The 9,628-nt window shown below is 47.4% G+C and overlaps 5 protein-coding genes across 5 annotated transcripts; 2 read left to right on the top strand and 3 right to left on the bottom strand.

Moving 5' to 3' along the window:
* Positions 1–119: 119 nt before the first annotated feature.
* Positions 120–2,150, bottom strand: BO85DRAFT_455849 (fungal specific transcription factor domain-containing protein; the record flags this gene model as incomplete). Its single annotated transcript, XM_025661411.1, has 5 exons — positions 120–597; positions 672–898; positions 965–1,381; positions 1,433–1,749; positions 1,814–2,150. 5 exons carry the CDS (start codon positions 2,148–2,150, stop codon positions 120–122), a joined length of 1,776 nt encoding a protein of 591 aa, XP_025519638.1.
* Positions 2,151–3,112: 962 nt separating this feature from the next.
* BO85DRAFT_501235 (uncharacterized protein) lies at positions 3,113–6,139 on the bottom strand (the record flags this gene model as incomplete). Its single annotated transcript, XM_025664164.1, has 8 exons — positions 3,113–3,250; positions 3,308–3,947; positions 3,999–4,182; positions 4,229–4,411; positions 4,466–5,129; positions 5,195–5,556; positions 5,608–5,968; positions 6,023–6,139. Coding segments are annotated over 8 exons (2,649 nt in total), but the record flags the coding sequence as incomplete, so codon positions are not given.
* Positions 6,140–6,786: 647 nt separating this feature from the next.
* BO85DRAFT_483739 (uncharacterized protein) lies at positions 6,787–7,405 on the top strand (the record flags this gene model as incomplete). The annotated part of the gene is made up of 3 exons (XM_025663179.1): positions 6,787–6,897; positions 7,018–7,128; positions 7,184–7,405. 3 exons carry the CDS (start codon positions 6,787–6,789, stop codon positions 7,403–7,405), a joined length of 444 nt encoding a protein of 147 aa, XP_025519636.1.
* An 892-nt stretch (positions 7,406–8,297) lies between these two features.
* On the bottom strand, positions 8,298–8,798 carry BO85DRAFT_361961 (uncharacterized protein; the record flags this gene model as incomplete). Its single annotated transcript, XM_025655605.1, has 1 exon — positions 8,298–8,798. The coding sequence occupies one exon, from the start codon at positions 8,796–8,798 to the stop codon at positions 8,298–8,300; it is 501 nt and encodes a 166-aa protein (XP_025519635.1).
* A 474-nt stretch (positions 8,799–9,272) lies between these two features.
* BO85DRAFT_483737 (uncharacterized protein) lies at positions 9,273–9,541 on the top strand (the record flags this gene model as incomplete). Its single annotated transcript, XM_025663178.1, has 3 exons — positions 9,273–9,329; positions 9,383–9,448; positions 9,506–9,541. 3 exons carry the CDS (start codon positions 9,273–9,275, stop codon positions 9,539–9,541), a joined length of 159 nt encoding a protein of 52 aa, XP_025519634.1.
* Positions 9,542–9,628: the final 87 nt, after the last annotated feature.

Genomic DNA, 9,628 nt, shown 5'->3' with positions numbered 1-9,628 from the left:
TACATACAGTGTACAGATAATCGATTAAGCATGTGTATAAATACAATACCCTGGAAAAATGACTCCATCCCAGAATGACCATGCCGCTGCAAGAGCCACAAGTGTACATGAATTAGACCTTACTCAGCCCCCGGTTGGTTGGAAATCAGGAAATTGTCATACAGGCCATCACAGCCTTGTAATGTATGTAAAGGCGATGGAAAATCGACACTCTCAACACCCTCGCCAATAGATCTTTGTAAGGGTCCACGGATAAACGAGGAATCAAACCCGGACGGCGACTGTAACCGAACCTGAGAGTAGTCCGGTATTCCACCGTCCAGCGGTTGGAATCCCAACTGCATCTGCGACTGCAATGTACTCATATCCCCTTCCGGGATATCCAAGGTCAAGCTCTCATCGGCAAAAAAGCACTTCGACAGCGCCACAAACTGTTGAAAAAGATTTTGCATCGTGGCGATAGGCTGACTCATTGTTCCACTGTGCGCGAGACAATTCGCTACAGCCTTGAGGATCTGGAAATCACCGTTATGACATGTTGCTACGGCGTTGCAGAATAGTGCAAAGCATGCCGTGATGGGGTAGTATAGGAGGGTCCTGTTTTCGGTTGGATGAATATTAGCACTGTCTGTTCTGTACATGTCGATTCGAATTCAGGGGCGGGAACTGACCAATGTAGATAAGCAACCGTTTTTTGTATGTCACTTGATTCGCAGATTGTTATTAGGGCCTGTAGTTCTTGCCGTGCTGATGTGAGGCACGTCTCTATGGTGGCTTGTCCTGGGGCGATTTGGTGGAGGTATAAGATGCTGGTCATTATGGAGTGGTAGGAGAAATTGAGGGTTGCTATTTCGCTGTTGACGTCTAGGCCAGTCCAATCTGGAGATGGAGTATTAATCTGGTGTCACGTTTGTCAGTTATCATGCGAATTCAAAGGGTATATTAGGAACGCTAGTGGATCTACCTGATCAATATTCCTGCGTATGGCATCCATGTCCCGCAGAAGCTGCGCGCCTATGCTAGTGAAAGACCGGAAGACTGTGTTATCTCCTATGGAACAGTTGACCAAGAAGGGTATCATCGTGTCCTGAACCTTGGCTAATTGCAAGTATATTAAAAGGAGCGTCGAAATGGTAGCTTTCGATGTCGCAGCGTCCACCCTCAGATCAGAATCCACTGTTAGCATTCTCGGTCTGCCAAGTTTCCATGCGTAGTTCTTGTCCAGAATGTAGCACCACATGAAGCAGTAATATTCCTCTTCATTTGGATTGTGCAGGTCAATTGCACCAGGATAAAGACCGATATCCATGCATACTCTGCATGCAGTTTTCGTCAACTCTTGGCAGGTGCTAGCGTCACCTGATCCTTGATATAGGAATATCTGTCACAGTCCGTTAGAAACAATGAAGCACATCGGATGATAGCGGCTTACTCCACATAATATAGCCTGTAGCAAGGAAAGTGAAGGCTCCATGAAGAGGGGTATCCTTCTCAAGCATCGTTGAGCAGTCTCACGGTAGAGTAAGGCGCTATTACGCAGACTCTGAGCCAAGATACCATCGCTCTCGATGGCAGCTACTGTATTGAGGAACTTGTAGGCCACCGAATTGACACAGACAGTATACAGCAAGGCCTCGGGGGGCGTAGCAGTGCCCAACAGAACGGAAAGCCCCATATGCTTGAGGGTTTCTTTGCTGACATGTCTGAAATAGTCCTGGACGTAGGACCCAAACTTGTTGGTTTCGATATCTGAGAGTATTTGGAAGATAAGTAAGAGCTGTATCCGGCGAGAGAAGATGGATTTTATACCCACCGTTCAGCATCCAATACAACAGCTCGATGGAGGGAGTTTTGCGCAAGTCCTCATTTATAGTTTCCTCAAACAGCATGCCTATACATTGATTTTTGCCACCTAGGAGTTTGCTTGCAATGAACAGAGCAAACTCCAGAGTCTGGTGCCTGTCACGAATTATATCCATCGGTTGTCCTGATTGGGGTGGTTTGATCATCTGGGAGTCCGTGAGAGGAATGAGAGACATCCAGCCAGGCAATTCGTGGCCCATGTCAATGCTACCGAGAAACGCAGCAGATCGATCATCAAGCATATTCAAGACATCACGGTGCATGTGAGGTGAGAGGTCATTCAACATGAAACCCTCATTTGACAGTTCGGTAGAGACTTGTCTTGAGCGTCCGCCTACAACCGAAGACTGAGCAACAAAGGCCCCATTCCTTGAACTACTGATCTCTCTGGTTCGCCTTTGACCGGCCGTTCGCTTGGGAAGCCGTTTCATGCCTCGGGTTCGAGTGCAAGCGGTCATTTGATCCTGACAATTTCCGCATGGGTCTTCCTTATCGCACCGAACCTGATACCGTGTTACTTAAAACATTTCATCGTTAAAAAGAAGAAAGCACCTCAATGCTGTTTGAGATGCAAATCTGTACCTTTCGCGCATGGCATGCATCACACTGTAGGGTATAAATTAAGTTGAGTCTATATCAATCTTTGGGGCGGGGTTACACACCACACGACGCCGCAGCATTGTGAAGATGAACGTGGTCGCTGTCCCACTATCAAGTACAGTATGCAAGGCCTCGACGGTGATAATTATAAATTACCACCCAACTGCCATCTCAAGCCATGAGTGCGGGTGGAAGCGCTCGCTCGAGCCAAGAAGGCGACAAAAATAAGTTGCCAAGGCCAGGAACATGGCGGAGGGCACCACTGCGCCTCTCTACGAATAGGGCTCGCCAATAGAGTACACCATGCTAAAGAATACTACTATTCTTAACCTTTGCCAGTTTCTGGTTTTTAACTTTCGCAGCTCAGCCAACTGGGTTGCTTCATTTGGCGTAAGGAGTGATTTCCGCTGTGTTGAAAAGTCAAGCTCGATAGGGGCGGGTTCCACGGATCCCGAATGCCAAGAAATTGAGTGAAATATCCTCTCCATTCTTGGTGAGGCCAAGTGGATATCTAGTGGTCTACTGCTACGCTGGATAATAGGGCAAAGACAACCACACAGAGTGAATATTAGAGGACTACATCGCGGGTATACTAATACCAATCATCGGGGCCTGAAAATAAAGCATAAAGTACTGTTTAATATGTTGGCTAGCGCCGGGAGAAACAACACAATAGCCCCGTCTTTCCCAAGAACCACAGAGCACCCAGAAATCTAAAGACAGATAGGCCCGACGTAGCCCATAGGATGACCTTGAAATACCAAGCCGTACGATCCGTCGACGTAGTCTGGAGGCACATTGTCAGCAAACTTTCGTGACCTAAGAATAGTTGGAATGAACATACCGTCAAGCATAGATTCCTCACACTATCATTGTTGATCAGCAATGCCAGTAAGCCATTGCATAACGTCCACAGTAGCACCAAATTGGTTCGGAAGGTTTTGTATGAGTCCTCCAACTGCACCTCCTTTTCCTCCATCGGTTCCTGCCAGGGTGAAAGGGCGCGTCGGACAGTCAACTCGAAGTCGATATCGATATCAGCCTGTGGTCTGTCAACCTCCTCAACGAAGCTTTTCTGCGTTTCTGATTTCTTCGTCTTGGCGGATGGAAGGGAGGCCGTGTCATCTGAGCCTTTCGTCCCCCACGAGACATCATGCCAGTTGCAGAACGCGTAGACGTTAAGGACATTGATGGTCGAAGGCATCCCGAGAAAATACGCCCAGGAAGATGTCAGAAGATGCCAAGGATCACAATAGAGTATGCTCGCTATGATGTAAGTTCCGTACGTTGAGACCAGCGCGATCAACACTAGACCTGTAGTCGAAGTGAAAAAAGAACCCACGAATCCTCCGGCCCCATTATCGAAATCGAGATCTATATTGCCGCCGGCGAATGCCTGGGCTACAAGGTAAAACGATAGTACGAGGATGTAAAGTTGAACAACAGCGAAATAGAGAAAGGTTAGAATATAGGAAGTTTGGGACCTGCAATTTGTTGTTAGTCTAGGAACTACATGGCAGGCCCGGAGCACGTACCCTTTAGGCCGGTTTCCGAGCGCAAGGAAGAACTGCTGCATTAAGAATGCCAGATATAAAGCCTTGATGATATTATTGACGACAGGTGATGCAGCGTTTCCAAATGGCCATCCCTTGTTTTTATTCGTCGCACTTGGAGTCCCAACGATGTCCATGATGACCGAAGTAGTAAGCCAGTAGGAAGCTGTCCTGATTAGCGCCAATCATTTAGCTATACGCAGAAGACCTACCGAGAGAGAACCAAGTCATAGTAAGTTGACAGATGTTATAGACGAGCTGCACATGCAGAAAAAGGAGTCGGAGTATATTATGGCCACTTTTGTAGATGCGGTTGAAGTGCATGACCGAATAGAGGCTGGCTGCGAAGGATCCATTCAACCATCGGCGCCTTTGACTAAGAAACTCTGGGGGTGCTGCATTGCTTGCATTAGAGTAGGTGGGGTACAGTTGAGGGTGGGATATCTTACCTTCTGGAACGTCTGTCTCGCCCTTCGAGGCTTTCACATAACTGAGTGTCCATTTGTATCCCGCCTTTGCAACGAGCTCGAAGCACAGAATTCGATCCTCGGCAAGAAACATATTCTTCTTAAAGATATTCATGCCTTCTATCCCCTTCTTACCAAGTTTCTTTGATAAAGTATGGTCGCCATGGAAGTACTGTTCTAACGGTCGACCCATGATAGCACGGTAGCGGTAAGCAGAAAATGCTCCCGGAAGAACACTGACGTACCCAAAGGCACTCTCTAGAGGTTTGTCCAATATGTTGGATATTTTGTACTCGAAATTCTGCGCAGCTACCAAGGGATTGACTAGCTTCTCCCATCGTGGGCCGAGTAGCGCATGGATTTCGCCACAGGCGCCTCCCAGATTCTTGTTGTTGTAGAACGCCTCCCAGAGCGCAAGAAGGGATTTGTGACCGGGCTTCGTTCCTGCGTCAATCAATATACAGACTTCCGGGTTTAGAATCCTTCCAAACGCATTGAATAACCAACGATGTGAGTTAATCTTCTTGCTGTTCTTTTGCTTCAAGCAAAAGATCATCTGTACGGGCGGCAGGTTCTCAGGACTGTCGCTCTGCGGGCGGACTAGCTGCTGGGAAGGGGTTACCGATAGCTGTGTGGTATATTCGAACTAAGTCAATGATTTTAGTCAGCCTCTGAATATGTCTTCTATGTCGATAGAGGAGGGTACAATACGATATGAGCCACTGTCTCCTTCCCATCGACATCATGTTTCATGATTCCATCCTGATATATGCCGACTGTGGCCAAGACATCAAGAGTGTTCTTATCGCAAGGACCAATACCATCGAACACAAGACAGACAACAATCTTTTGCCATGCAGGTCCTCCCTTGTCCCAGAATTGTGTCTTTTTCAGATTGACGATATCTCGAATATTTTGCATGACTCCGTTGAGAGTCCGAGAGGTAAGAACTTTGTCCTCGTTATAATAGGTAATTGCAATCAAAATCTCAGTGTGTCGATTGAACATGGCGGCCCGCAAGTTATAGCCATTGCGTAAGTTGAAATCGTCGGGGTCGCAAGTCGCAGCCGTGTCTAGGATATCGTGTCAGCTGGGGTTCGAATGTGCAGGTCCACTTGATTTACATCGTAGGTGAGTGAACTCCTCAGCTGTAGCATCACTTGAGTCGCGATACTTTGCCTCGACCGAATTGCGAATGGCGCTAGGAACAGGATAGTCAACACTAAGAACGGATCCCTGAACTAGATTGATCCTGCGAGTTGGGTAGCGGCGCAAGCCTGAGACCGATTTTGTAGTCTGTCGTCGCTGCCAGGATGTCTGACTGGTCGCTTCGGATTCACTTTGCTGGTGCGGGTCTTTGTAAGGGTTATACTGTATGATAACAGGAGGCCCTTGTGAGCTGGCAGAAGGATGATGGTTGTCAAGTGGCGCCGGTAGCAGCGAGTGGGAGGCATCATCATTCTCGTTGAACGAATATGAACTGGCCTAAATTAGGATTTAGCCAGTAAATCTTTATGCTGCTGTTGCGGATAAGCCTACAATGGGAGGCGTTAGCTGGCGAAGTGAGTGGTGGCTACTCTCCAACTCGAATGAGAGAGGGCGTGACGACTGATCCTGGGCATTATCCATGTTGTTCTGATGTCCAGAGCTTTCAAGAAAATGATCGAGAAAGCGTAAGTACGCGTTGAATGAGGCGCGCCTTTTCGACGGCTGGAGATGGACTATGTCCTCCCAGATACTGTCAGCTCTACTACTAGTAGTATAGTATACCCAACAACTTGAAGTGAATGTCTCAGCAGCAGCACATATTCTGATTGGATCTCCAACACCCCGCCCTTATGCCGAGCCAATTAGCGGCCTCGGAATCAAATTTAAATATAGTCGGGAAACTGGTCGAGGCTTCTATCCGGATCTTCGGCGATTTGATTCAGTAAGAGTTACGCCTTTGAGTAGCGAAAGTCTCAAGAACCAGTCTGGTCCGTGGTTGTTCCTTGCGGGTGAGGGTTGCTGGAAAAAAACGTGAGGTGCAGCACTGGAAGACTGCCGGGCATGTTCTCGGCGCGATGACAGCGATACCAAGACTGAGTGCAGATGAAACAATAATTTTTCTTATTTATGAGTACAGCTATCCCTTCTGTCATAGTATTAATTACAGATCTTGCGATTTTTATATCTACACTTTCCAAAGCAAACAGGCGTGTTCCGCATTATTGAGCATGTGCATGCCGTATCAAGTTCAACCCTCCCATCACCATAGCTTCATGCTGTCAAGAGTGGCACGGTTATTTGGATATCCCGCAAACATGGAAGTCGCAATCCAGCTCGACGAGAAGGTGGTCTATTACACAAATGAGGACGAGGTGTCCGGTCATGTCGTCCTTCGCAGTGATACCGAACTTGACATCGCCACGATAGTAATCAGTCTATCCGGTCAGGCAACATCGAGGCTAAACTCGAGGAAGCTGAATGAAACACACAAGGCATGTGCTGTCACTACACTTCTATATACAAGTAGACTAACCCTACCGAAAAAGCTCTTCCAACGGAATGAACAGATTTTCCCGCCCGTCAACTGTGCCGGATGGTTCACTTCGGGAGCCGTTACGATGCCCCCCGGGGAACACTCGTTTCCATTCTCCATTATGGTATGTTTTAGCATCTGCGCACACATTTGCTGAACAGAAACCTAACCTCTTGAAGTTTCCTCATGTCTCGGAATGCTACAAGGGTAGTACTAGAGATGCCGTTCACACGCGATCAGCAAACCGTCAACTACACCATCTCTTACGAAAGCTTCCGCCGTCCAGTGGAAATTTCAACACTCCTGAGGAGATCAGATATTCTCTGGAAGCTATCATCACGCAGAATGGGCTCATGTACAGAACCTACAGATCCGTTGAGTATACCATCTTGGGCGGCTAGAGCCTGTGCTAACAGCATCGAATAGACCCGCCAAATATCCTTTCATCCGGTGTCTGCTGTTCCTAAGCCATCACAGAGTGTAGTAGTCCGAAAGACTGTGACATGCAATACGAAGGCAGCGGAGCTACTATCTCCACCACTAACGTATGAAATCCAAGCCGAACTGGTGAACGGACCGTTTGTTCTGCTAGGACACCCAATAGCACTGAGTGTAAAGGTCACCAACATTAATGACGAGAAACCCGATGTATCACTACGGGACTTCCAATCCATGCTTATCGAAACAACAGATATCAGGGCACATGGGATAATGCAAAGCGCTACCCGCTCGTGGATTATACAGACGATAACAAACTTGGGAAAACCATTTTTGAATGCAATGGCAGCGTCTGGGACGGTCATGACTCTAGACGATGCGGTATGGAGTAGGCATCGTCTACCACATTGCCTGACACCTACATTCGAAACATGCAATGTCACCCGGAGCTACAAGTTGGAGATCAGACTTGGCATTGAATTCGGGCGAAACAATGTGAGTTATCAGAAGTGCCTCATGGGATTGTGAGCTAACACTCGTTTCAGTCAAGGATATTAGAGTTTCTCTTCCCGGTTCGCGTTTTGTCTCCATCATAGGTTAAATATATCAGCATCAATATAAAATTTTCATAACAGCTGGGTTGAATATATCCATGATGTCCAAGGTGTAGTAGTGCGGGAGCATTTAGCCACTACGTTTGAGGTTCCCTGGCCTGAGTAACGGTCTGCTTCTAGGCACATACTCTACTTGGGTGAGAGGAATCTGAATTGCAGGATAAGACGATCTCCATATAAGTACAATACAAAGAATTACTACAAGATAATTCAACAACATGAAGTAGCCAGACAATCCCCCTTAAAGCCAGCCCATAGCCCCCGTCACAACGAGCCCCAGCATTCCCAATGCAAGCTTAGTAGAAACCTGACTGCGGCAAGAATATGCCGCATTCTTCTCCGATGCTGTCTCAGAAGCAGTAGAAGAAGTCGAACTTCCTGTCTTACTCGCCCCCTCACTCTTTGTACCTGATGTACCCGTAGCCGTTGCGGTTGGATATGAGGTGACTGTTGCCGTCGCATTGGTGTTTCCTGTGCACCAAACATCCTCCCACGCTACCCCAGCCTTATAAAGACAGTCGGTGAGGTCTTGGACAGATTGGTCTAAGGCATAACTCCAGAGAGCACAATCGTGAAAGTATGATCGGGAACCGGCGGGTTTCGCACAGTTATCGAGGAGTAATTGGTAGTTTTTGATGTTTGGCACGCCACATGCTGCGTCTTTGACGGGGAGTTCGTATTGGCCGGAGCCGCCGCAGGTGGTTGATGCTGTTGCTGCTGAGGTGGTAGTTGTGGATGTCATTGTGGGAGATGGTTCAATTGTGAGGAAGTTAAAAAAGAAATCTGGATGTTTAGTGTATTATGCTTACTTCCATTCGTTCGAGAATTTATATTGGATTATTGGCGCAAGCTCACTGAGGATGGGTCTGGTACTGCTAAGAACGACCAAGAAATGCCTGTCTCTTCCCGGCTATTTTTAGCCGGTATAAGCATATCGCCTGAGACATACTCCAGGAGATGCTGAAAAGTGTGCATGGTTATCGATATGTGGCCCACAAGGCAGAACTTGCGTAAATCCACGATGTCGATCATACATGGCTGTTTTTGCTTCACTTCGGGATAGGGAGGCCATCCCGGGATATCGATCAACATCAGTTACCAGAAGACGGAGAATCGTAGATATAAATTGGATGCAACATCTTTGTATGGGACAAACAAATCAACGAGGATTTATATTCAACAAGAACTACAATACTCTAGAGGTTAAATTTTCAAGATGCGTTTCTCTGCGATCACTATCATCACCCTCATTGGCACTGCCTTTGCCGCCAAGGTCCGCAAATCCCTTTTAGCTCCACGAATATGCGGTGCTAACAGAAATTACAGCTCCCTTCTGGTGCTCCTTGCAAGCAAGATGGAAGTATGGGTGTCTGTGAATCGAACTTGTGTGTGGTATGTGACATCCGTACCTCGAGCAGACTCGGCTGAAGACTGACTGTCATTGTATAGCAAACCCCCAGCCAGGCACAGGGTGTGTGCAAATGATTCACCCTCGCAATACCTAGTGTGAGATTAAAGGTCGTGTGAGCATTTGTCGGAAGTATCGGCCATGGCTAATCGAGCTATGTTTGG

The sequence above is a fragment of the Aspergillus piperis genome (genome assembly GCF_003184755.1).
Source record: "Aspergillus piperis CBS 112811 unplaced genomic scaffold BO85scaffold_2, whole genome shotgun sequence".
NCBI lineage: Eukaryota > Fungi > Ascomycota > Eurotiomycetes > Eurotiales > Aspergillaceae > Aspergillus > Aspergillus piperis.
The sequence above is the reverse complement of the archived record's forward strand: the minus strand, read 5'-3'. Positions and strand labels throughout refer to the sequence as shown.